The sequence below is a fragment of the Poecilia mexicana genome, unplaced genomic scaffold (genome assembly GCF_051168715.1).
Source record: "Poecilia mexicana isolate PSO_F unplaced genomic scaffold, ASM5116871v1 scaffold_4, whole genome shotgun sequence".
NCBI classification, from domain to species: Eukaryota; Metazoa; Chordata; class Actinopteri; order Cyprinodontiformes; family Poeciliidae; genus Poecilia; species Poecilia mexicana.
The window spans coordinates 31,295,632-31,323,382 of NW_028263373.1; the positions used below are offsets into that span (position 1 = coordinate 31,295,632).

At 39.6% G+C, this 27,751-nt stretch overlaps 1 protein-coding gene across 1 annotated transcript; it reads right to left on the reverse strand.

The window, feature by feature from the left end:
• Positions 1 to 952: 952 nt before the first annotated feature.
• LOC148160044 (rho GTPase-activating protein 39-like) lies at positions 953 to 27,213 on the reverse strand. The gene is made up of 2 exons (XM_088005203.1): positions 27,113 to 27,213; positions 953 to 1,779 (listed from the first exon to the last, which is right to left on the reverse strand). The coding sequence occupies exons 1-2, from the start codon at positions 27,121 to 27,123 to the stop codon at positions 1,359 to 1,361; spliced, it is 432 nt and encodes a 143-aa protein (XP_087861329.1). The 5' UTR covers positions 27,124 to 27,213; the 3' UTR covers positions 953 to 1,358.
• Between the last annotated feature and the right edge of the window lie 538 nt (positions 27,214 to 27,751).

A 27,751-nucleotide genomic window follows, 5' to 3' on the forward strand; every position in this document is an offset into this window, starting at 1 on the left:
ACATTTAGCAGTGAGTGAATGAGGCTAATTGACAGCGCTAACAGCGTCCTACTAGTTCTAACTGGTTGTTTTGGTCAGAACGGTGTATTACTTTAACCAGTAATAGTAATTCAGGAAGGAGATGGAGGAGATTGATTGTTTTCACAGATTATCTGTCTCATAACAAACTGACATTGTGACAGCTTTAACAAATATGGAGAAAACATATGTTTTATTAAAGTTATGTACTGCAGCTTGAATAAAATGCAACTACATAGCATTTTTGAGAAGTCTGGATTGCTTTATGTGTATTTTGCACATTGCTTTTGACTGTTGCTCATGGGGAGACATTTCAGTATCTAAAACTAATAGAAAAAATGTAAGCAACCTACTTGCATACTGGATGTGGACTGTTGGATGTTAAATTCATGAGCAGTAAATATTGTGCTAATTATCTGTATTGAACCAAAGAAAGCAAGGCAGACTCAAGCCTTTAAAATTGTGACGCATTTTATGGATTAAATAGACTCAAGATTCCTGGCGGCGCACCTGATCTTAGGCATTGCTTTGCTTCTTGAGAATTGCAGCTGGCATATACTCTTTCAGTGATGGAAGTTCATTTATTTACATCAGGTGGATCAGATTTTGCATGGCTTCCAGTGGAGGCAGTGCTCAATGGCAGGACTGTTGGTAAATGTGATCTTCAGGCCTTGGAGGTATTAAAGGGGCCAAAAATGTAAAACAAATTCAAAAGCTCTGAATAAGAGAGTAAGACTTACGTGCAAAGCACTGAGAAGAATGCACATAACATTGAAAAAATCTGATCACAATAGAAATCACTCTGTTCTGTGATCTGATTGTTAACCTGATTAGCAGCATGCACAAGTGTCCCAGACAAAACTCTGCAGCCCCATAACTGTGAATTTGCCCATAGGTTTCTTTATTATAAACAAGAAAAGGTGCATATAAAGAACAGTAATATCTAATTTAAGGGGCTGTTTGACAGTGTTTGTGTGACAGAGAGACATATGCTGTGTAAAAAACAGTTTGCCAATATCTCTATTGTGTCTTTGTGCAATGACAATAAAATAAGTACAAGTCTAAATTTGACCCAAATGATTCAAGAAATCGATGTTGGCTCTATGAATGATGTTACCAACACTCAGGGCTACATGGCTTTAAAATGCCAATATAATAGTATAAGAAGCAGAACCCAGAGCACTGAAGGACAGCAGCCGGATGCTCTGTTTGAGTCTGTGAGGAAAACCAAGAAGAAGAATGAGACGAGCACAGTCTCACAGAGAAATAGGGGAGATGGGCTCCTCTGAGTTACAGATATTGTGTAGTTTCCTATTTAGCAGAGTTCCTAACACACACCCTTACCTCTCTACCTCATCTTTGCTGCTCTGTTTTTCACAAAGCTCCTGGTCCAGGGAGGAGGAAGTGCTTCCTTCTCGACTGACCCCGCTGTTACGTCCTGGACTGTTGTCCGCAGATCCTCTCCCTTCTCCCCCAGCAGTAGAGTGGGGATTAATAGCATCTGTGTGCTGCTTCAGGGTCTGAAGTTTGGCTAACGGGATGATGTCACATCCTTGAGGCCTGTGCCACACTGTTCGCTGGGTGGAGGCATTGTAGTAGTAGAAGCGAGAAGTGTTGGGGTCAAATAGTTCCCACCACTGATTTTCACCAGTCCGCTTGATGCAAACTCCCTGCGGGGGGTCCCACACACACTCGCCTGTCAGTAGGTTGGCATACATGCGCTCCCTGGTGCGGGGTTCAATGATCTCCACCCACTCCAACCTGCAGAAGGAGAGTTCACAAGGAATTCTTAGCAGATAAAACAAGAGTGTCATCTCCATCTAAAACAGAATTTTGTTGAGGAAACAAGAGTTTATTTAATTTTGCTGCCATTTGAACCTTAAATAAATTTGATTTCAGAGCTTTATCAAAAACTTGCTTCCAAATGTAAAAACTCTGACATTTTGCACAGAACCCTTTCAACCCTCAAGTTTTTCATTTGAGAATGATCAGAAGCAAAACAATACACTAATCACCAGGCAAAACACCGATGTTCACATCACATTCAATTGGTTCTCAAATTGACATGGCCCCCATGAACACAACATACATGAATGAATGATAAATGAATAATTACACATCAATCTTCATAAATCTTCTCAATTTTGGAAACAGACAAAATACTCATCAAATAAAAGCTTAGACTCCATGGATTCTAACCACATGTGTCATTACACTTTACAACAAAGTTTTAGGAGGACATAAGTCAGAGAATAACAACATAAATCTCTACCACAAATTTAAGTTACAAAATTTGTCTTACTTTTGTAGTCTGTTCTCAAGAATCATCCTCATAGGAATAATCAACCTAAAAGTGTTTTTTTATAAGGCAAACCTGAATATTTTTATTTGTGCTATGTACAATCTTCACTAACAAATATACTGATATTCAGCCATCTTAACAAATCTCACAAGTGTTCCCTTTAACCAAGACACTGTAAGGGTGATTTCACACTTGGTAGTCTGGTAGATTCAGTTCAACTGATGACCAAAATTACAACATTACAGGTGCTGGTCATAAAATTAGAATATTGTGATAAAGTTCATTATTTTCCATAATGTCATGATAAAAATTAAATTGTCATATATTTTAGATTCATTGCACACCAACTGAAATATTTCAGGTCTTTTATTGTTTTAATTTTGATGATTTTGGCAAACAGCTCATGAAAACCCAAAATCCCTGTCTCAAAAAATTAGAATATTATGAAAAGGTTCTCTGAACGAGCAATAAAAATAATCATCTGAATCAACAAAGTAACTCTAAACACCTGAAAAAGATTCCTGAGGCCTTTAAAAACTCCCAGCCTGGTTCATTACTCAAAACCGCAGTCATGGGTCAGATTGCTGACCTGACTGCTGTCCAGAAGGCCATCACTGACATCCTCAAGCAAGAGGGTGAGAAACGGAAAGAAATTTCTGAACGAATCGGCTGTTTGCAGAGTGTTATATCAAGGCACCTCAGTGGGAAGTCAGTAGGAAGGAAAAAGTGTGGCAGAAAACGCTGCACAACGAGAAGAGGTGACCGGACCCTGAGGAAGATTGTGGAGAAGGGCCGATTCCAGACCAAATTAAATTTTCATCTCCATAAAACTTTTCAGCAGATGGAAGCATGAAGTGCTCCAAAATCTTCTGATAGCTGCTGCATTGATCCTGCCCTTGATAAAACCCAGTGGACCAACACCAGCAGCTGACATGGCACCCAGACCATCACTGACTGTGGGTACTTGACACTGGACTTCTGGCATTTTGGCATTTCCTTCTCCCCAGTCTTCCTCCAGAGTCTGGCACTTTGATTTCCGAATGACATGCAAAGTTTGCTTTCATCCTAAAAAAAGTACTTTGGACCACTGAACAACAGTGGTCCAAAGTGCTGCTTCTCTGTAGCCCAGGTCAGGCGCTTCTGCCGCTGTTTCTGGTTCAAAAGTGGCTTGACCTTTGACCTGGGGAATGCGGCACCTGTAGCCCATTTCCTGCACACGCCTGTGCACAGTGGCTCTGGATGTTTCTACTCCAGACTCAGTCCACTGCTTCCCCCAAGGTCTGGAATCGGCCCTTCTCCACAATCTTCCTCAGGGTCCGGTCACCTCTTCTCGTTGTGCAGCGTTTTCTGCCACACTTTTTCCTTCCTACTGACTTCCCACTGAGGTGCCTTGATATAACACTCTGCAAACAGCCGATTCGTTCAGAAATTTCTTTCCGTTTCTCACCCTCTTGCTTGAGGATGTCAGTGATGGCCTTCTGGACAGCAGTCAGGTCAGCAGTCTGACCCATGATTGCGGTTTTGAGTAATGAACCAGGCTGGGAGTTTTTAAAGGCCTCAGGAATCTTTTTCAGGTGTTTAGAGTTACTTTGTTGATTCAGATGATTATTTTTATTGCTCGTTCAGAGAACCTTTTCATAATATTCTAATTTTTTGAGACGGGGATTTTGGGTTTTCATGAGCTGTTTGCCAAAATCATCAAAATTAAAACAATAAAAGACCTGAAATATTTCAGTTGGTGTGCAATGAATCTAAAATATATGACAATTTAATTTTTATCATGACATTATGGAAAATAATGAACTTTATCACAATATTCTAATTTTATGACCAGCACCTGTATACGCTTTCAGCTGCTGCGGTTTGCTTTCACACTCCACTGTCAAACAAACCTGTTCACCTCCTCACCTTTGGGGGAGCTGCATCAAGAACTACTGAAGAAAACTACACAAAAACATCTTAAGAAGGCACTTAGTGGACACTACCTGCATCCACATGTCCATTCAAACAGTGCAAGGGTTCACTTAAATTGAACCAAGAACCTAGGTCTGTGGATGGACCAGAGTTCACTTTTCTGGTCTGCATCAGCGTTTGATTTTGTATTCACACCTTCCTAAACAAACTAGATTTTCTAGACAAAAACTAGAGTTCAATTAAAGTGGACTAAACAGGGCTGGTGTTAATGCATGCTAAGAGTACTTCAATAGACATTGTGGTTGCAGAAATTAACTTTTTTCTCAGGCATGCAATTTTTTTGTATTGAGTGTTCCTTTTGTGGTCTGTTGAACCATCGAACAGACTTACATGGAATAAATGTAGAGTTCAGCCTGTTTGCATTCTTCTCTGTATATGAGCTGCATATACAGCTCATATACAGAGATGTATATGAGCTCTGTATATGAGCTCATATACGGAGCTTCTTAAAACATGGCTGGTTTAAGAAGCACACAATGATTTTCACATCCTCCTTTACAACACGACTTAGTGTTTGTTATAATCTCAGTCACTTACAAGCAGATTGGATGGTTGGATAGTAAAGATAACTGGTATTGATACTTCAATATACACAACAGTTTTTACTGCTGGATAATCTGCACAGGGGTCACTAGGAACATAATTCCTAGTGACCCCTGTGCTGACCCTTAGTTAGAACAAAGGTTGTCTATACACCACAAACCTCTGGAAGCTGCAGGGAAATTAGGACGTTCCTGTCTCATCTGATTTACTTTTGGTTGTTCCCACTTGTTTGCATTAGACACATATTTCCCCTTTAGCAGCCCATGGAGCTTTGCAGCCCTCTTTTCATTGTCACCCTGATACATAATATATATGGGATTATTTAAGAAACAAAAACCACAGAGAGAAATGATAAATGGATTAAATTTATGTAGCACTTTTCCAATCATTTTGACCATTCAAAGCGCTTTAAACTAGAATCACATTCACCCTTTCGCACTCAAAAATGGACACGCATTTATACACCAATACACAGATGGGTAGGCAGTTTGGGGCCAAGTGCCTTGCCTAGGGGCACATTGACATGCAGCAGGAGGAAGCTGGAATAAAACCTACAATGTTCCAATCACAAAATGACTACTCTACCCAACGAGCCACAGTTGCCCCACAAATCAGACAGTTCCCTGTCATCAAATACAAGCAACATGCCAGATTATCTCATATCTAAATACAAGAACTGGTTCCTATTGGACAGCGAATGATTACTGCTGTGGTTCAGATGAGTAAGATGTCATGATCCACTCTGACTTTAGCTGTATCGACAGTGTAGCTCCAGAGGCCACTGACAGACGATGGAATCTCTGCTAAACGAGTTTATCAGAATATTCAAACACAGTAATGTAAATGAACTTATCTCTTTACATGGAAATGTCCATTTGTTTTTTTTTATCCAAGAGCAGAGCCACGTTGTAGACAATTGCTACACAGCTACTGTTGAAGAGGTTCAGAGGACTATGTTGTCCTTAGACCAGCATTGTAGCACCAACAAGCTCATGTTTAATGTGATTCACTTACATTGAGTACAAGAAAAATTCATTTGAGAATCTAGACAAGACTTTCACCTGAACTGCAAGCATATTTTGATTCAGGCCCTAGAGATATGGGATTAAAGTGATAAGACATAGGATAGGAAATTTAAAAAATATATATTTTAAAAGTCAATCCCCTGCTATCATAATTATGTAACTAAACTATGTAAATAAAGCTTCATGCCAAGCTATGTCCAAGTAAAGAAAAAAAATCTGATATCAAAAACAGTAAAAGTCAAGTCAAAGTTAAATTATTTATTCCACAATTTACAACAGCCTCAGCTGACCAAAGTGCTTCACAACAATCACAACATAAAAATAAAAGAAGTATTACTAATTACACTTTTAAAATTAGGTAGCTTTATGTTATTAAAGCTAAAGTTTAATCAGTAATACTTTTATAACAAATTTATTTCAGGTCATGATTTCTTGTTAATGTCAAGTTGTCATAACAAAGACATTTTGAATAATGTCAACTTTGTATTAAAAGTGTCATTATTTACCTAATGACACTTTATGACAACAGTCATAAATATTCATGAAGGCTTATTCATGTTCATGACAGGTGTTATGTCATGTTTATGATGGTGTCATGACAGTCTTATTCACAACCCGTCAAATAAAGTCTTACCCAATTCAACTTTATTGTTCTTTTAACCTAAACAAAACATTTAAAGTAATAACTAATAAAACAAGTCAAAACACAAAGGTAAGGCTGTCACCACTGTTTTGGGAGAGGTGCTCAGAAGAATGTACCGTTAAGTTTTACTTATGCTATCTACATCTACAATTTCTATGTATTTTAATAAACCCAAACAAAGGTTTGTACATCATCTCACTTGGTCAGCGGGTTTCTTCTGACTAGAAGTAAGTTTGGAGTGATCCAGCCAGAGCCCTGACTTGAATCTGAAAGAGAATCTTTGCAGGCAGTTAAAGATTAGGGTGATAGTAAGGAGACCTTCCAACCTCTAAGGCTTAGAGCTCAAAATCACTGAGATGACGGCAGAAACATGAAAAGCTGCTCATTAGTCATAAGAGTGATTATACTGCTGTAATGTTAACTGTTTGTTAAGGGTAAACATGAATATTATTACAACAAAACCATAAATAAAAAGATTTTACATTGTTACATTACAGGACATTGTTTTTATTATCTTTTTATTTCCGTCTCATTTCCAGGCAGAACCAAACTTCTTGGTTGAATGAAAATTATTGTAATCTAAAACTGCTTCAGACCCTGAAGCAGCACACAGATGCCGTCAACCCCCGCTCTACTGCTGGGGGGGAGGGAGGATCTGCGCACAGCAGCCCAGGACGTAACACTGGAGTCAGTTGAGAAGGAAGCACTTCCTCCTCCCTGGACCAGGAGCTTTGTGAAACACAGGGCATCTTTGAAGATGCAGTGGCTTTCAAAGGTATTCATACCGCTTGAGGTTTTTCTTTTTTTTTTGTCACAGAACAACCAAAAACATAAATATATTTTGTTGAAATTTGATGTGAAGTAAAAAAAAAAAAAAAAAAGATACATGATTCAATACATTTTCACAAATAAAAAAACCGACAAGTGCAGTGTGCAGCAGTATTCAGGCCCCTTTAGTCAAAACTTTGTGGAAACACCATTAGCTATAATTCAAGCTGCTAGTCTTTAGGGTTTGTCTCCATTATCTTTGCACATCTAGTGACTGAAAGTTTTGCTCATTCTTCTTTGCAAAACAGCTAAAGCTCAGTCAGATTAGATCGAGAGTGTTTGTGAACAGATTAACAGATTCTTGGGTTTAGATCTGGACTTTGGGCCATTCTAACATAAGAATATGTTTTGTTTTAACTATCTGAGCCCTGGCTTTATTTTTAGGGTGGTTGTCCTGCACCATAGTCTCAACCTTGGATGAACTTAGTAAAAATTTTATTGTGTTACAAACATTGTTTAATTTCTTAGCAAGTAAGTTTTTTTGTTTTGCTTAAATTCAGTCATAAATGCCAAGAGGGGGACAAACATCCCAAATCCTTTGAGTGTCAGTCAACTCCCTGGACAGCAACAGTATGAGGCACTGCTGGGGACCTGTTCCAACCCAGAAAGATAGTCAGCTGATTAAACCCGATTTACAAGGCCGGCCCAAGCCTCCGTGTGGCCCCAAGCGAAATTTTGTTTTGGGGCCCTCTATTTCTGTTAATAATGTGGATTTCTGCAGATAGTCAAATGATTAGGTTATTGGCATACCTCCTATACACTTATTGCATCTCTGTTACAGCCCTGTTTACATTATATCCTATATCCATGAATCATTTATTGGCCAGCCGATGTATCTGCACCAATTTTCAGAATTTTGAGAGATTGATGATCGGCTGATACTTACATATCAAGCCAATCTTATCCCTAATCTTATTTACCTTAGCAAAGGTTTAAAAGTAAATCACCCACTGTCCTCTTCTGCTCTTCCGTGAGAAAGGTTTGACTGACAAATTGACCACAAGCTTATGTCTGCACATTTGCATTAACAATAGTCACCCCACTGTTACCAGCTAAGTGACTTTCTTGCTATATTTATTGACATATCTAAGAAAAGAAATGATATCAACCAAAATCTAAATCATCAGGTAAGGCTGTTTAAAGATTACCAATCGACGATCAGCCAGAAAACTGCAATTGCTGCACCCCTCCTTAAGATGGAATACATATACACAATTTATGAAATACTTTGATTGAATTAATTTATCTTAGGTGTAATTCCAGTAGCTAAAAATTACATTTATACCAGGTGAGTCTTTCTCGTCTAAGACTGTGGACCGGTACTGGGCTGATTTTGTGATGTCAAATAATTTTAGCAGTGCTCCTGCAGACCTCTCATAACTTATAAGTAGATGTAAAATAATGTTTGCTTCAGCCACATCATGCTCAGCAGCAAACAACACATTGCCAACTACTCACTGATGTATTGCCAAATAGTCCGATGTAAAAACATTTTTCTAGACATTATCAAACATTGAGAAGTTTTAATTATTGTCATCAAACGTTATCAAACACGCTGTTTTGAAATCACGAGGGCCAACCACGAGAATCAAGACATGTACTATAAAGTTAAAACTCAGTTTCACAGAAAAACAAAGACGCTAGCATAAATGTTTGGCTGTTGAACCAGATCATATTTGGTCGCTATGACACAAATTTTTGAGTTACTGCTGTTGAGGGAATTCAGAATTTTGACTCAGGAGTTGGAGTAGTAAAGAGTCTAAAAAGTTGCAGGACGGTAGCTCTCTAGAACTAGATTAAGCACCCCTCATCTATAGAGTATTGTTCAGAGGAATATGGGACACCAGATTTAACAATGCAGATTACCTAGGGTTAGGGTTGCCACCTGTCCTTTAAAATATGGAATCGTCCCATATTTGGCTGTTAAATGTTGCGTCCCGTATTGAACCAATACAGGACATGATTTGTTCCGTATATCTATAAATGTCTGATAGACACGCCTATCACACACATATCAACACTAAGGGTAACAATAATGACCAAAATAAAACACAGGAAATATTACGGTTAGCTAAATTCTCGTTGTGGGAGCTAAAGGACCCCAGAACACTACGGACCCATAGACATAATAGACCCTTTTCACATGACGTCAGACAACATCCGTTTTGACTCGATCCAGTGTATCTTCAGTTCCGGTGTGTGTAGTTAACACTGTTCCTGGACTCTAAAGCAGCTGCCACAAATACGATTTGAAGATATATCACTATTTGCAACATTTTTTCTTCATCAACATAATCTAAACTGGACAAATTCCTCACTGATTGATACCAGAATGACTACAAAGGTACGTGTTTTGGTTTTATCTAGCTGTTAGTTGATATGCTAGGATAGCAATAATAATTTGTTAGCTGGCTAACATTACGTAGCCTTTCTGTTTTGGAAATAGAATGTATTTAGGCTCTAATCTTAATCAGATTTTTATAGTATAGACTGGGATTGCCACCTCTCACGTAAAATGCATGATCGTATTAAACCCTCCCCACGTCATACGCTAGTTTCACCACCCGCTAAGTAGCGACATTACCTGTAGCCACAAGTCCAAAACTTGATAGTTATGCCAAACACCCGCTGCTCCATCACATCCTGAGAAGTTAAACTCCTGCTAAGATAGAGACATGAGGAGGAAGACGCTGTCTTAGATAGATAGATAGATTAGATGATAGCTCATCACATTTCTCCAATGAAACTTTAATATCTATCCATCTATCTATCTATCTATATATATATATATATATATATATATATATATATATATATATAGATATCTATCTATCTATCTATCTATATATATATATATATATATATATATATATATAGATAGATAGATAGATATAGATTAGCTAATTAACTTCACATTTCTCCAATGAATATTTATCAAAGGTTATGATTAGAAGGTTAAGTTTCTTATACTTTATTTTCCTGCGGTTGTAGACTTGGCAGTAGAAAATTAATATAGAAATAACACCTTCATATCCCTTTTAACAGGTTACACTTAATTCTGCTGTGGTACCTGTGGAAACAAAGTGCATGAAGTTTTGTGCTCAGGTGGGAAAACCCTGTGGATCACATGGTGGGACTTCTGCTTCAAACTGCTCACTACAGTTTACCACTGCCTCTGTCATCCACCAGTTCACTGCAGACTGGCACCCGCCAAGGACCCTACATGGATGTCTTCTTAAATTGTAAACCCTGAGTACATAATGTTGGAATAAAATTGATATGCCTTTTGTAAATACATTTTCTCTATCAATGACTTAAATTGTTAACCGTGGTAATTATGTTTGTGTAATGTAGTAACCATGTACCATGTACAGTGTTTAATATAATTATTAAATAGGTTTAATAAGGTTTGTGGTTGTTAAAGAAACGGCCACAAACCTTATGCCTTTGGTCCACAATGGCAGCTTTAATTTTAACATTCCTTCTCCTCTACATATTTTGTTGCCAGATGTGTAACATTTACAAAAAGAAACAATTTAAATGTAAAAGTTGCACATATGTAGATTACTCAAGAGAAGCTATTTACAATAGTTTTTACAGAACTCTACACAACATCAATTCATTTATTAATATATACATATAGATGTTAATTACAGAATATATACACAAAGATTTCATTTCTAACACAGCTGCAGTATTGAGTGTTCATCCAAGAAGTGTGACTTGCAGGAGCAGGGAGGCTCTGTACTGGTTTGTCTCCTTTTAAATCAAGAAGCCCATGATAGCTTGACTAGGCAGCAGATGTCCCACAGCTGATTGACTGAACCTGCCATGGACAGAGGAACAAGACCATCTCAGATATGGAAGGTTGTTAGGTCGGCTACTGTTGAGAAAGATGGACAACAAAACAAATGGAGAAATTATGAATCACATCAGAATATGTAAATTATTTGGCAGATTGCGCTTAAGTCAATATTTAAAATGCTTTTCTAAACAACTGTTGGAAGATATCAGTGATTTCAGTGAAACTTTTAACAACACAGCACTGACAGGCAGCGGTGTATATGTTTCCTAACTGTGGCTAAAGCTGCTGCTAGCTGGTTTACTCTCCGATCGGAGGCTGGTTTCTTTAAATACAGTTGGAGAATGGTAAATTGACAATGACTGATAAAGGCTAACACTTAAATACTGTTTTGTTAAAGTTAATACAGAAAGTAAACCTTTTAACGTTACAACACTGACAGACAGCGATGTATATATGTTCCCAACTGTGGCTAAAGCTGCTGCTAGCTGGTTTATTCTCCGATCGGAGGCTGTTTTTTACAGTTAGAGAATGGTGGATTGACAATGAGTAATAACAGCTAACACTTAAATACTGTTGTAATTAACCTTACCTTTTAGAATATCCTTAAGATAATGAGTATCCATTAATTTTTTAGTCAGGTTTCCCGAGGCAAAATCACACCAGAAGTAAAGATACACCGCTTCGAGTTACGGCGGCCATTGTCTGACGTCACTTTGAAAAGGGTCTATATAAGAGTGAGTGTGTATAGTTGTTTGAGACACACACACACACACACGCACACACACACACACACACACACACACACATATATCGACTCACTGATCCACACCACCAGGATCTACAGCACTGACATTGGGATGTCATTCGGACTCGAGAAGTGTGGCCGGATGGTTACAAAGAGAGGGAAGGTCGTCCGCACAGAAGGAACAATAGCAGACATAGAGCACAGTTACAAGTACCTGGGAATACCACAAGCAAATGGCAACCTCGATGAGGTCACAAGGAAAGGAGCCACAGCCAAATACCTCCAACAAATAAGGCAAGTCCTGAGAAGCCAGCTCAATGGCAAGAACAAGATCCGTGCAATAAACAGCTATGCCTTACCAGTAATCAGATACCCTGCCGGAATAATTAGCTGGCCAATGGAAGAGATAAAGGCCACGGATGTTAAGACTCGGAAGCTACTAACCATGCATGGAGGGTTCCACCCCAAATCCAGCACCCTGAGACTGTATACAAACCGTAAGGAAGGAGGCAGAGGACTAGTGAGTGTGAGAGCCACTGTCCAGGATGAAACATCCAAGATCCATAAATACATCAAGGACAAAGCCTCAACGGACGATGTGCTCAGCGAATGTCTCAGACAATGGGGAACAGAGGACGAGGTGCTGGAGGAACCATCATGGGAAGACAAGCCCCTACATGGGATGTACCACCGACAAATAACTGAAGTGGCTGATATCAGGAAATCCTACCAATGGCTGGAGAAAGCTGGACTCAAGGACAGCACAGAGGCCCTCATCCTGGCCGCCCAGGAACAGGCCCTGAACACCAGAGCAATAGAGGCTCAGCACGAGAAACTGGAGAAATACCAGGGCCTCAGAGAGGAACTGGAAAAGACCTGGAAGGTGAAGACCACAGTGGTGCCTGTGGTCATCGGGGCCCTCGGGGCAGTCACCCCCAAACTGGAGCAGTGGCTCAAACAGATCCCAGGAACAACATCAGACATCTCAGTCCAGAAATGTGCAGTTCTAGGCACAGCCAAGATACTGGAGGAGAACCTCAAGCTCCCAGGCCTCTGGTAGAGGACCCGAGCTCAGAGGATGAGAGAGACCACCCGCGGAGGGTGAGAAGGGAATTTTATATATATATATATATATATATATATATATATATATATATATATATATATATATATATATATATAATTCACTATTAATCATTATTTATTTGTACCATTATTAATCTTTATTTATTAGTGTTTGTATAGTTATATAAATATATATTGATATTACTAGATAATTTATTAAATAATTTATTAAATAAATTATGAACAGCTGTGTGCTTTGTAATATGCTCTTCATACATCGATATCAGAATATTCCATTCCTATTCTATTGTTATAGCCACTAAGCATATTTAAATATGATGAACTATGTATTAAAAACATATTTAAATAATACAATTGTTTATAAATGTTTGAATATGGTTTACAGTATCAAAAAGTGTGTTATGATCGATTAAATGCGCTGATACGTCATTGTGCTGCTAAACACATAACGCTGAGTGGAATGGTGGACCGCTCCAAGATGGCCGCCCTAAATCTCGTCAGCGACAATAGGCGAGAGCGGTCCATGAGGGTCTATCCTTATATTATGTCTGTGTACTACCGACCCGACGCTGTTGTCATGGTTGCCTAGAGACGGACACAAAGCAGCCGCGGTGAGCTGCTATCAGCCCGCATCTTTTTAAAACGTCCTCGATCCGATTCTCCACCGTCCTTAGAAGTAAACCTCTCGTAAAGACGTGAGAAGGAAAACGCAAATCCCAGGCTGAATAATGTTAGTGAGGTAGTGAGGATAAACACAGGCATTAAAAAAAAAAAAAAAGTTCATCGTGGCGAAGTGCGAAGACAGAATCAGGAGAGGAACACAGCAGACCCTGATATGGTAGCATTTTGCTAAGATTAAGTTTCTTATTGTGCTTTTAGGTAGACTATTTTGGTTTGATTATTTGCTTATTTAATATATAATATCAGCCAAAATAATACAAATGATCATTTAAAGAACAAATCATACATTAGATCAACAGTAAATGCATAAATACTTCCTACTTTAAAAAGGTTTGTTAGGGCTTTCTGTATGTTTTATTTTGAAATGTTTATATATTTTATGAATTTATTGTTCAGTGGTCATTAATGCACCAGACCCAGACCTGTAGCCATGGGTGGTTCTAGATGGGGGCCAACGGTGAACCAAAGAAGTTATAATAAATAAATGTCTTATGTTAATACTCAGTGGATTTTTTTAACCTTCACAATTTCACCTTAACAATGAATTAAAAATTACAGTGCTGCACTTTTAGCTGCTGTATAGGATCACGCTTTCTATCTGCCAGAGATTTGCAACCTGAATCTCTGGAACACAAGTGGGTCTTTGGCTCACTTATATCAAATGATGAAATATTGCTGTTTTTTTTTTTTCATCTTTTTCCAAGTGTTGCCATGGAGAAACACTGACTACCCTGGCCCCTGTGGTAAATCTGATCTAGAACCAGCCTCCAAATCTAACTCATTATTTATATAAATATTTTGGTAATACTCTGTAAAATACCAGAATGCTCACATAACTTTTGAGTTGTCCGAGGACACATTTTGATCATTAAATCAGGTGTTATTATCAGTTACTCAGTGGTTAACCAAATACTTTTTACATTTGCTTAATTAAACGTATTTAAAATATACTACTGTGATTGGAGTACAGTTTTGGGATACTCTAACCAACCTCTATGCATGAATGATTGCTCTATGGATCACTTTTTAAAAGACAAAAAACATTGCCATAAAATATTGTCTATCACTGCAGTGGACATCCCACTCCTTGAGAGTAGGACGACATGCCATGGTGGGCGCGTCGTCCCTTATTTTGATTTCTGAAAGGTGGCAACCCTACCTTGGGTGCATTCACACTGCACCCTGAAGTGATTTTTTTTGGCAATTCCGATTTTTTTGCCGGGGCCGTTCACACTGCCAGTAAATGCGACCTGTATGTGTTCTGCAGTCTGAACAGGCAAATGACCTGAAAGTGTCCCGCATGCACAGTAGAGGGTGCAATAGCGTCAGTGTTCTCAGTGTTCTGCCAACCGCCATAAAAAGAAGAAGTGCTCAGTGTTTACGGAAGTAAACATGGAGGCTAACGGTGGAGCTTAGTTTACATATTTGAAGTCGTTGTCCAACCGGAGCAGCATATTAACAACTTAATCCTCATATGGTCCGTTATGGTTGTTGTTTTTCTTCCTGCTTGCGCATATCAGGATGCAGAATAGTGAGATTTGTTGAGTATCAGTGACGTTCAGTTCGGATGAATGCTACCTGGACGTTAGGTCAAATGAATCAGATATGTATCGGATATGGGTCACATTCAAAAAAGAATCCGACTTGTGCAGTTCACACTGCCATGAAAAGATCGGATACAGGTCGCATTACGTCAAAAAAAATCGGAATTGGGTAACTTCAGGCTGCAGTGTGAACGCACCCCTAAAGGCAGTTGTCATAGCAACTTTGGGCTTCTATTACACCTGTGCAGAATCACATGCTCCATGCTCTGACACTGATGCAACAACTACTGAGTATCACTGAGGGCCATTGATACAGTAATTCCCAAATTACTGTATCAAACATTACTGTACTAAATTACTGAACAGGTTGGCAAAAAGATCTGGGGCAGCAACAGAAAGATTAATTGACCACAATTAGTTGATTTATTGGTTTCAGATGACCCGGTTTAGGAGCCTAGTTTCCTCTTTCCTCTGCATAACTTCATAGTAAGTTATGCATCATAATTCACTACTAAAGAAACAGCTTCCAAACAGACATACATTAAACTTGAGATTTTATTGTTCAAATATTGCAGCTAATGTTATAATTCAGTCCAAGACTTATAAAAGGACAGGATTATACCTACAGAATCGTTTGAAAATGGATTTCTCTAACAAACTTAGACTTATTTTATTTTCATTGCACAAAGAAACATAAGTAAAATTGGCAATGAAATGCTTGGCCACCGGAGCACACACAGAAATACAAGTGTACCTATAATTACAAATAATTTATTGCTAAATATATATAACTTAGTATTTTCAAGCAGTCTCAGACAAGTTTAGTGATGGGATTGTTGAACAATCTGATGGCCAGTGGGAGACAACTACTTCTGAGTCTGGCTGTTCTGCAGCGGATGCTGCGAATTCCCCTGCCAGATGCCAACCAGATGAACAGACCATGGAGAGGATGGGTGGAGTCAGAGAGGATCTGGTTTGCTCTGGCTAATCAATGTGTGCAATGTTCTGGATATTGAGGAGTGGAGTTCCAATGATCCTCTCCACTGTCTTCACTTCAGTAGAGACTTCCAGTCTGAGGCCTTGCAGCTCCCAGACCAGCTGGAGATACTGCTGGTCAGCAGGCTCTCAAACGGCTTCTTTCCACCATCTGCACCTTCTGGTGGAAGGAAGCCATTTCCATTCGTCTCAGGAAGTGCAGGCGCTGCTGTGCCTTTTTCACCAGTGAAATGATGTGAGTTGTCCAGCTGAGGTTGTCTGTAATGTGAACCCCCAGGAACTTAGTGCTGCTGACAATCTCCATTGCTTTGTCATTAGTGAGGACAGGTGTGTGGTTGGGTCGAGACCTTCTGAAATCGACAATGATCTCTTTTGTTTTGTTGACGTTCAGGAGCAGGTTGTTTATTCTGCACCAGTCCACAAGATGTTGTACCTCTTTTCTGTAGTTCACTTCATTGTTGTCCTGAATTAATTCCACAGTTGTTGTGTCGTCTGCATATTTCATGATGTGGTTGGTGTTAAACCTGGGACGACAGTCGTGGGTCATCAGCAGGGGGCTCAGGACACAGCCCTGAGGGGAGCCAGTGTTTAAAGAAATTACATTGGAGGTGTTATTACCCACACGGACAGACTGAGTTTTGTCGGTGAGGAAGTCCAGCAGCCAGTTGCACAGTGGAGCATTGAAGCCCATGGAGACCAGTTTGCATACCAGATTCTGAGGAATGTACGTATTAAATGCTGAGCTGAGGTCCAAAATCAGCATCTGTATGTGGGTGTTTCTTTTCTCCAGGTGTACCAGACTCAGATGAAGAGCAGTGGAGATGGCATCTTCAGTCGAGCGTAGAACTGTCGCGATAAACGATAAATCAATTAATCACACGATAAATTAAACCTATCGACCACATTTTAGTTATCGGTTTTATCGTCTCTTCCTGCCTTTTTTTTCTTTCTGTTGATGACACTGAATGAAAAAAAGGCTCAACTCCGGTGCTCTGCACTGACCCTCCCTTCCTCATTTCCTTAATGTAATGCCCAGCGCACACTACACACTACACAGGAATCTACCTGTGATGCATGTGGCTAGAGTCAGCGTAAAGTCCTGACTGAATGAAAATCATTATAACCTATTTATGTCACATTAACGAAGAACAGCTGAAAAGTTACTGGATTTATCAACTGCGGTAGCAATTTGGCTGCAACTCCTCCTCTTGTCATTTCTATATTCTATGCATGAAATGTTGAATAAATATTAATGTTGTTTCCACATATCATCTCCAGTGTCCGCTGGATTTTGGGTTGCATTTCCCCTCAGAAAGCCTGGAGGAGAATCCACGCTTTCTGACTGGCTACCTGTCACATTCAGCGTTAAGTCGTGGAAGACCCCTGATTTAGATCAGAGCGGCCATGACGATTTTCCGTAACACAGCATACACTACATGATGATCGATTACGAAATCACCAGCGACAATCTTAGATCGGCCAACGTTCTAAGATTGTCGTAAGGGGAAAAAAGGGGCAAAAAATCGTGTAGTGTGAACTACTGCATTAGGGAGTCGGATGTGCCCATCTTCTCTATTTAAATCTAGTGATTACTGAAGGGCAATACAGTATACAGACTTCATAATCTGCACTCTTTTGGTTGAATGCAGTATTTATTTCCACTTTGGCTTTATGTTGCTTAGTTTTTATTCAAGTACGTTTTTTGTTAATGGAGACTGAGAATCCATTTTATTTTTGTTTTTGGTTGTTTTGTTTATTTAGTTTATTATCAGTTCCAGTGTTATGTGTTCTTTTCAAAATAAAGTGCATGAATGGCAGGAATTTGCATGCATTATAGTCATTTCCATTAAATCAATGTCAGAAGGTCTTGAAACAATATTATCGTTTATCGCAATGGCAGACAATTAATCGCTCAGCAAAATTTGTTATCGTGACAGGCCTATGGGTGATTTCAACATTCATGTTGCCAAACCCCAGGACAGATTGGCAAAAAAGCTCCTTAATGTATTAGAGTGTTTTGGTCTAACACAACATGTCAAGCAAGCAACACACACTCAAGGACACACACTGGATCTGGTTATCAGTAAGGATGTGAATATTTCCAATGTGTCTGTAACTGATGTTGCCCTGTCGGATCACTTCCTGTTATCTTTGAAGTTCTTTATCCGTTAACCCACTTGGACAAACAGCTACTGTCACAAAACGTTTTTCACAGAAAACACAGCAGAAATATTTGATCAAATCTACTCTTCTTCCTCGCCTGTAAGCTTTAATGACGTAAATAAGTTGGTAAATGATTTTCAGTCTAAACTTTCAGATATTGATTACATTGCCCCCATTAAAGTGAAGGTTGTGTCTGGTAGGAAGAATTCTCCATTGAGAAATGCACAAACAGTTCAATCTGCAAGATAACTCTGCCATAGGGCCGAACGGAAATGGCGTAAAACTCAACTTCACGTTTACTATGAAATCTAAAGAAAGACTACGTAACTATCACTCAACACTAAAACATGTGAGGGAAGCTTTCTTTGCAGATGCCATAAACAAAAACATTAACAATGCTCAAGCTTTATTTGCTACTGTTGACAGGCTCACAAACCCTCCTATGATGTTACCACCTGAACTTCAATCTAATGCCACCTGCAACAAGTTTTCCAGTTTCTTTTCAGAGAAAATTCATAAGATCAGCGGATTAATCTGCACATCCACTCTAAAGCCAGTACCTATGCTGTGCCCAAACAAAACAAATACATGAAAAATGACCTGATTTCAACTACTTAATTATAAAACCCTAGAAGCAATTATAAGTCAATTAAGCTCAACTTCCTGCTGTCTGGATGTCCTACCCACACATTTCTTTAAGAAAGTCCTGCCTGTCGCTGCGAATGATCTGATCCAAATAGTAAACTCATCGTTCTCATCAGGTGTTTTCCCCCAGGCTTTGAAAACAGCAGTTATCAAACCACTGATAAAAAAGAACAATCTGGACAAATCACTACTGCACAATTACAGGCCGATCTCTAACCTCCCATTCATCAGCAAAGTTATTGAAAAAGCAGTTTAAACAATGAAATAATTTCCTAACAATAACCAACAGGCCGCTGGGTGTCTTCTTTGCTTTTGACAATTGTGATGTTGCTCTTTTTTGCATTATATTTAATACCATACAGTAACCCATACTGAGAGCTAACCTTTAACAGCGGCTGCATACCAGCACTGTATGGATAAAACGTAAGGAAACCAAAGGGAAAAAAAAGAGGAAAGAAAACTAATCTAATGTTGTTCTAAGGCAGAGGTTCCCAAACTGGGGGGTGCCGTGCCATTGCAGGGGGGCGTGGGAAGCCATCTGGATGAAAAAAAAATGAAAACAAAAAACATGAACGCTGTATGCGCTGGGTTTTTACCTTAGAATGGCCAATGCTCTGTTATTCCTTTGTCAATTTGATACAGTAGGGGCTTCCACACTTCCCATATCTGTGTCCTCTGTCACTTTTATCAGCAGTTAAAACTGTTTAATCCGTTGTTAACATGTGGTAACCTGTTTTTCCGAGCCGCCTATAAATGCAACATGAGAGCTACACTCGTGCTGGGTTTACACCCCCACCCTGTTCTTAGAGAAGAATCCCCCCCCCACATCGTTCAACCACATCGCTCTGTCTTCGAAACTGTCGAGGGGGGGGGGGGGGGCGACGACACATTCGCGCTTTTAGATAGATTTTTACCCAGAATGCAAATGGAAAAAACCGTGAGTGAAACGGTGACTGGGACTGACGAGTATATATTCCATGGGCTCTTTGCACCTCAGCTTCTGCGTTCGGGGTAAAGCGGCTCGATTGTTTCCGATCCAATACAAATATCATTTACATTAGGTGCTTGCAGTGCTTGGCCAAGGTTTGTACATCGATCCGAAGCCCCAACAAGTCAGCTGGAGAAAGGTTTTAAGATGTTCGCCTCGTTATACATTCACTGACACGAAGGTGAGTTTTACTTAAACTTTGTGGCTAACATTAACATTAGCTTATGCTAGTAGGCAATATTCTCGGAGATTGTTCTTGTAAAATGTGCTATTTAAGTATCTAAACATTCTAACGGACAATGTATTTACCTTATTTTCAAGTATATTATGTGTGTTTATTGTCGTTAGTGTCACAGACTAACGGGGAGGTTACGGTTCGGGCTTTTTACTTCCGAAGCCTGACGAAGCTCAACAAGCGTCGTAGCTTGACAGTAGCGCAGCTCTGGTGTCAGAGATCTGGTTCAGCTGTTCAGGTTCAAAGTTGCTGCTTTTAGAAAAATATGACCGTGTTGCTTCATGTCTCCGTGTTATTTCGTTTTATTACCTTTGCATGTTTCTTGTGAAGAGCTCAGATAGGACGGTGTTTACAGCAGTATGTACAGGCGGATCAGTAGCTCGGCTGTCTGGCTCTGGTCTGCTCTCTCATTCCCATAAACTCTTTCAGGCTGAATATAGAAGTGATTCCATGGAAATAACTCAGGGAGGCTCCTTTATTTACCATCCGTATCCCCGGTAGTTTTAGGCTGATCCGGAGTGAAGTGAAGGCTGCAAACTTTGCTGTGCGGCGTTAGCTGGTAGCGACAGATATTTACAAGCCATCTTCTTAATTCAGGATCGCTTGGAAATTAACGGACACTTAAAAGCCCATTATATTAGGAAGACAACAATGTTAATAGTATTGTTTTTTTGCATCTGAAATACGACTTGGTCTTTTCTACCAGTCATGGTAACTCAAAGCGGAAAAAAGTGAGCCGCATTGGCTCCTGGAGATGTGACGTCAACGCCTTAGGTGCAAAGAGCCCATTGAGGGAAAGTTAGTTTCAGATCTGCTCAAGAGCCCCCCTGGTGGTTGAAGAAAAATCCACATATAAACCGGAAAATACAATATATGAAAAAAAACACTGAATGCTCTCTGGTATGAGGAGGCGGGCCGGATCCGGCATTGTTCAGGGGGCCGGACCAAATGACGTGGCGGGCCGGATCCGGCCCGCGGGCCGTAGCTTGGGGACCCCTGGTATAAACCATTTATGTATAATCCATGTGACTAGTTTCAGCCAATCGGGTTGCTGCGTTCTCTGACGTGAGAGAGAGAAGAAGCAGAGAGGATAAAGCAAGCAGAGAGCGCAGAAGCAAACGGGATTGTGCTGGAAAAAAAAAAGAGAGACAGATAAGAGAAATTGACCACTCGTAGCTGACTTGCTGTCTAAGACGAGTTTTGTTTTGTTTTGTCTTATTTCTTGAGAAGGAGCTTTTCGCATTATTTTTTTTTCCTCACCCTGACTGCGTTCGGGATCATCTTTTGTGTGTTGTGGAACTGGACTTGGTGAGTTGAAAGTGTATTTTGTTTTTTTTTAGATAATGTATTTGTTAAACATTTATTTAATTTAAATGGAAAGCTGAAGCGGAGGCTGATCAGCGGAGGCGTTGGCTGTTGCTCTTGGTGCTAACAGGAAGCCAACTGAAAGTCAGCAGGAGTAACAGCTGATCCGCTGAAGCTAACAGCCGCTCTTGTCAACAGAAATTCAACGGCTTATTAGCAGAGGAGCTAACTGTTGCTAACTATCGCTCTTTGTTGGCAACTGGTTTTTTTTTGTTTGTTTGTTTTGTTTTTTTTATTTTCTTACATTCGGCTGGGATTTGGACTAAGGAGTCTTGGATCATTACTGAATTGGATCTTCCTAAGGAGAACGAGATGGCGAGCCAACCCGGGAGCTTAATGACCATCCAGTAGGAGCTACGCCTTCTGCTGGACATTGCCAACCCCGCAACTTGGTATGACCTGCCTATGTTGTCGTGCGCATTAGCAGTGGGTCACTGAAACAGAATTAACTGTTGGATCATCGGAGGAAACAAGACATCAATCTGAAGCACAGTTTGACCTGTCCTTGCTGAATTGTTCTGCTGTGTTGTTGTTTTGCCGTTGTTGTTTTTTTTTAACTCCTTAAGGGAAACACCAAAGAACTAAAATAGATTAAACTAGAGATGTGCCGATCAGGTTTTTTCCTCCCGATACCGATACCGATCACATAATTTTTTATTTTTTTAATCATAAACACTACCGGTTACATTATGTGGAAAAAGGAACCATGAATTCACCTTAATTTAGACAAAAACTTGTTTTTAATAACTTTTTTCAAGAAGAAAACTAAACAAAACAGGCATTGTGCAAATTGTACTGCTATTGATAATACTATCTTTAACAGACTGAAAACATATGAAAGCTCTAAAGAGGCTAAATAACGCAGAGAGCCAAAATAAAACCTCTCAACATTGCCAACAAAATTCAAGTATAAAACTTAACATTCAAAGGCAAAAACAGGATCCATTACAATAAACAATCCAGAGTTACTGAATGAAAACTTCCTGATAGCATGGCGGCTAGCTGGTTACTGCTAGCTCTGATTGGCTGTTTCTGACTGAGCGGAGTAATTATGCAGAACAGGGAGGAGATCAATTATTTTTTTAGAGATTATCTGTCTCATGTTAGGACAACGAAAGTTTTAATACGTAGGTAAAATGTATTTTTTAAGTTAGATGCTGCAGCTTTAAGCAGAGGTTCGGTGAGACTCACTACCAGGTGGAACAGAAGCGAAGCTCCGTCTGTCAAATATTACTACCTGTAGCGTAGCAGCGGTTCAACAGTGAGAGCAGAACCAGCGTCTTACATCGCAGCTTGAAGACTTAAATAATTTTGCGGGTTATTTGTTTAGCTTTCTGACCGTCATGCTAATCCAGGTGTTTGTAGCTGTGCGCTGCTTTACCTGCTATCTGATCCTCCGTATGTCTTTTTTACTGCAGTGTGAGTCTCGATGTAGCCAAACTCCGTCAAGTATGTCATTGTTTTTATGTCGTATTAGCTTCGTTGTGTTGATGCATTTTTGACGTGCTTCAATTTTCCCCACAACACTACAAACTTCCCCATTCACTCAGTGCGTTATAGTTCCACATCGCTTAGGATTTGTTGTTGCGCGTTTGCGCAGTGTGAAGGAAAGAGGAGACCAGCTGCACAAGCAGGCTGCGAAATGAGATGATCGGTATCGGTAAAAGAGACAGACAATGATTGCCGATCACAGATCATGCACTTTTTCACGAAAATCGGCCTGATTATGATCGGTGACCGATCGATCGGCACACCTCTAATATATATATATATATATATATATATATATATATATATATATACACACACACACACACACACACACACACACACACACACACACTTTTGTCATAGTACTCCTAAGAATTTAAAACTACTTTCACCCCTGATTATTACGTGAACAAACTTATTCATGTGAGATTTTAATTGAATTTCTTATTTAATGGAAACACTCCAAGTTGTGTTTTTTTATATCAATAGAATAGGAACAAATTTTTGCATGCATTTATAATAGCTACCATAGACATAATATAAGAGTAGACCCCGCATTGGCCGCTCCGGCGCAGGAAATACGGCGCCGGAGCTGTGCGCTGCTTTACCTGCTATCTGATCGTCCGTATGTCTTTTTTACTGCAGTGAGCCTCGATGTAGCCAAACTCCGTCAAGTATGGCACTGTTTTTATGTCATATTAGCTTCGTTGTGTTGATGCATTTTGACCTGCTTCAATTTTCCGCCGCAACACGCAAACTTCCCCATTCACTCAGTGGTTATAGTTCCACATTGCTTAGGATTTGTTGTTGCGCGTTTGCGCAGTGTGAAGGAAAGAGGAGACCAGCTGCACAGACAGGCTGCGAAATGAGATGATCGGTATTGGCAACAAGAGCCAATGATCGCCGATCACCGATCATGCACTTTTTCACGAAAATCGGCCCGATTATGATCGGTGACCGATCGATCGGCACACCTCTAGATTAAACAGATTAGAACAAACTCTAAATTAAAACAGATAAATAGTATTATCTAGAACTTAAATAGAACTATAACCTAGGTAAAATAAATAGTATCCTTAATTTAGATTTATAAAATATTCTGAAAGAAACTGGAAACTATTTTTTTTTTCTGGAATTTGTGTCATTTTGTGTTAATTGTGTAACATTGTTGTTGTTTATTCTTTTATTGTTCTTTCAACAAATAATAAGCCGGCTGTTTTTAACTTAATTTTTTTTGGGTCTGTGGTCATTAATTCAAAATACACTTCTCACTACTCTACACTACTCTACACTCACTACACTACTTATTACGAGTTCATTAACTGTAAACACATAGTGAGTGTTACATATAATGTTGATCTAAATAGTGTGTACTGGTAGTTGTCTTTGCTATTTATTTTACCAGACTTATCTTTTACAATACCCACTAGCAATAGCCTTAAAGGGTGAAGCCTATACTCATAGAATCTGGGGTTACAATATGTAACCGATGTTTTATATTGTTCGATGTTATTTTAAATGCTTTAGGGTTAGAATGTTTTGCTCTGAGGAAGTGTTAAATATATTGATTTATTAAATGCAAGGTTTTCCCCCAGTAAACTTACTAAGCCCAGTGGTTGGGGCACCAAGGCGGTTTGTATTAAAACATGTTAAGTAGACAGGAAATGTAAAAATATTACTGGGTAATTATATGTTACGGGAAAACATAGCCAATGAAATGCTGTTTAAACCCACAACTTGTCTTAAAAACAACAAAATCAAAAAATACAATTAAAATGAATATCAATTATTTGCACTTCTGTTTATTCTATAACCTAAATTAAGTCAGTGGCTCCAAACCCCCCCCCCCACCACCACCACCCCCTGACTTCAGGGGCCCATAAATGCTAATATTTTAACACAAAGCACATTTGTTTATTGAGATGATCAATGCTGCTAAATTTGATTTAATGGTCTCAGCATAAATTAAAATATTTTAAATTGTTTAACAATTAAATGTAAGATTTTAAGGAGCTGGAAAGTTTACTTTACAAAAGTTCAAAAAACAAAATTCATAGTTAGATTGTTTTGTTACTGCCTTTACAATCTGATGCTATGAGTTTAATCTTTGAGTTTGAGCTCTGTTTGTTCACATATTCAAATTAGTAAACTGCAATTATAACTTATTGCTTTTTAGGTTGGCCAATAAAAACTATTCCTCCTCTCCCAGATTTCACTAAATCTAACACAGAAGCTGGTAGAAGTGCTGATGTTTTTAGCAGCAAGAGGGGCCCCTAAGTCAAATTCTTCTGAAGGCCTCATACAGCATTGGACCAGCCCTGCATGATGAGTTAAATCTGCTGCACTACGCAGAGATGCGCAACAAACAAGAGATTCAATTTGATGCTGCTAATGTGACTTTAGTAGCTCTTCCATTTTGTCTCTGTTGAGATGGGATGAGTTTTTCACATCTCTGTGCGGCCGTGCACATTAACTCTGGCTGACTAAGTGGACAAAGCATTTGGTATGGGTTGGTGCATCGGGTAACTGGAAAAATAATATCAAAAAGAATAATAAAATAATATAAAACCAGCGTGATGCGTGACTACGATCCGTGCTAAGGTTGTTTTATGTGAATGGAACCTTTAATATGACTAACAAGCCTCATCAGAGCACATATAAAGTTTTATAGAATAGAACTGTATCTTTGATCTCCCTGTGATAACCCTCCAACCCTGTAATCCATGCATGTTGCCATATTCACCAGGATGATGAATTGTAATTCAAATCAGGCCAGAGACAGGACTGATGCTCATGGTCACTTTAATCTGCTATGATAACAGCACAGTTATGAGTATGTGTATGACAGCTGCATGCAACAGTCTCCACCAGCATCCATCAGAATTCTCTTTCTTTATCATATGATCATATATTGTTTTTTTTATCATTAACTGCACTTTGTTCCATTGGTGATTAGTCACCATCAAAGCAATTTCTGCTCAAACCACCAAATTTAAAATTAACTTGAACAAAAGGAAAGTTAAATTGTGTGTCAATAAATTAAGTCTATATATGTTTCCCAACAAAGTTACATAAATGTCAGAAGATCCTTCAAGGTCCGACTGGCTCTCCGGCAAATGTTGTACTCCACCTCAGAGTGATGATTAACAGGGAAACATGAGCAAATCAAGAATGGGACTTGCTGCTGAGCTCTCTGACAAACATGCTTGCATTTGAATAATAGTCCACAGCCCACACAGCACACCTGCAGCAGTGATTTCCATAAGGAAACAGTCATTTACAAGCCATGGATTCTTAACAGAGAACTGTGATCTTGTGCATTGAGGAAACAGCCATTGTCTAATGATGAGACACAGATCTGAGCCACCCCCTACTCTGAGGTGTCCATGATGTTCAACATGATAACATACATGCCCCATGGTAATCCGTTTGTCACCGGTCTGCACCCTCGGAGCATCATGGTTAACTTTACAACATTTCTTCATGATGCTGTATCAATCCCGGTGATTCCAATTTTCCACATGTTATGATGAGGTGACTTCAGTAAAAACAAAAACGCCCCGCTTCTGTGTGTTCAGAAGATCGACAGGCAGTATCCAGACACCCACAGAGCAGTTTCAGGCAGCTGCTTTATACCCTGCGCTCCTCCATGGGAGGCGCCTCCCTCCAACATGAGGACGAGGGATGCTGGGATAATGGTCTTCCTCGCTTCAGCCCTGGAGGAGCCAGAGGCTCTGTTCAATCGCTGCTAGCATCAGGTTAGAGAAGCAGGCAGAGCTCGTACCGACAGGTGCCTCGGCATCATTACCCCGCCATCCCACAGTATAAAAGCCCAAACCAACAGCAGCCTGAAGCTGTGAAGCGGGCCCGAAATAACACATACGGTCGTTTTTTTTTAATTCACGAAGGAAAGCGTTGGCTCGGAGATTCAATGAAGATACACTCAGGGTGCTCGGAGACTGCCGCGAGCCAAGGCGTCGTGCTGCCCAGGTTCGCGATTTTCCGTTTGATCTGAATGCGCGTGGACACACTCACCTCTCTGCCATTTTCCCACTGCCTCCTAAAATTCCTCAGCAAGAACGCACAAAACACCCTCCATGTTGCTGAAATTGCGGTAGCCGCAGTCACGGAATCACGTCTCCTAGACTAGTGTCAAGGCAACGGCGGTAACTACGCAACATTCATTGGTTACTTTCAAAGTAAGAGCTTCTCTAATGACCAATTTTCATAGACATGACACTAGTGTGTCATATGAGATTTAACTTCTTTGTATTTTTATCTTTGTATATTCGGTTAACCTATAAAAATATTCAGATTTTACCCTTTTAACGTGAATATAAGCAGTAAAATTGTTCGGTCAAACTTATGTTATTAATAGTGTAAATGTCGTAATATTCCATCTGGATATGGTGGGATATTACTACAATATCTATCTGTAGTAATTAAAAAATTAGTAATTGTAGTAATTAAAATGATCTTACGACCATTTTACCTGTTCAGTGGTAAAATGATGCGAGGACTGTAGCCCTCACATCATATACGAGGGCTGCAGTCCTGTCTATCTATCTGTCTGTCTGTCTGTCTGTCTGTGTGTGTGTGTGTGTGTGCGTGTGTGTGTGTGTGTATCCAAATAATCATGTAGCACAGCAAATCCAGGAGGCCCAGATTAACTCT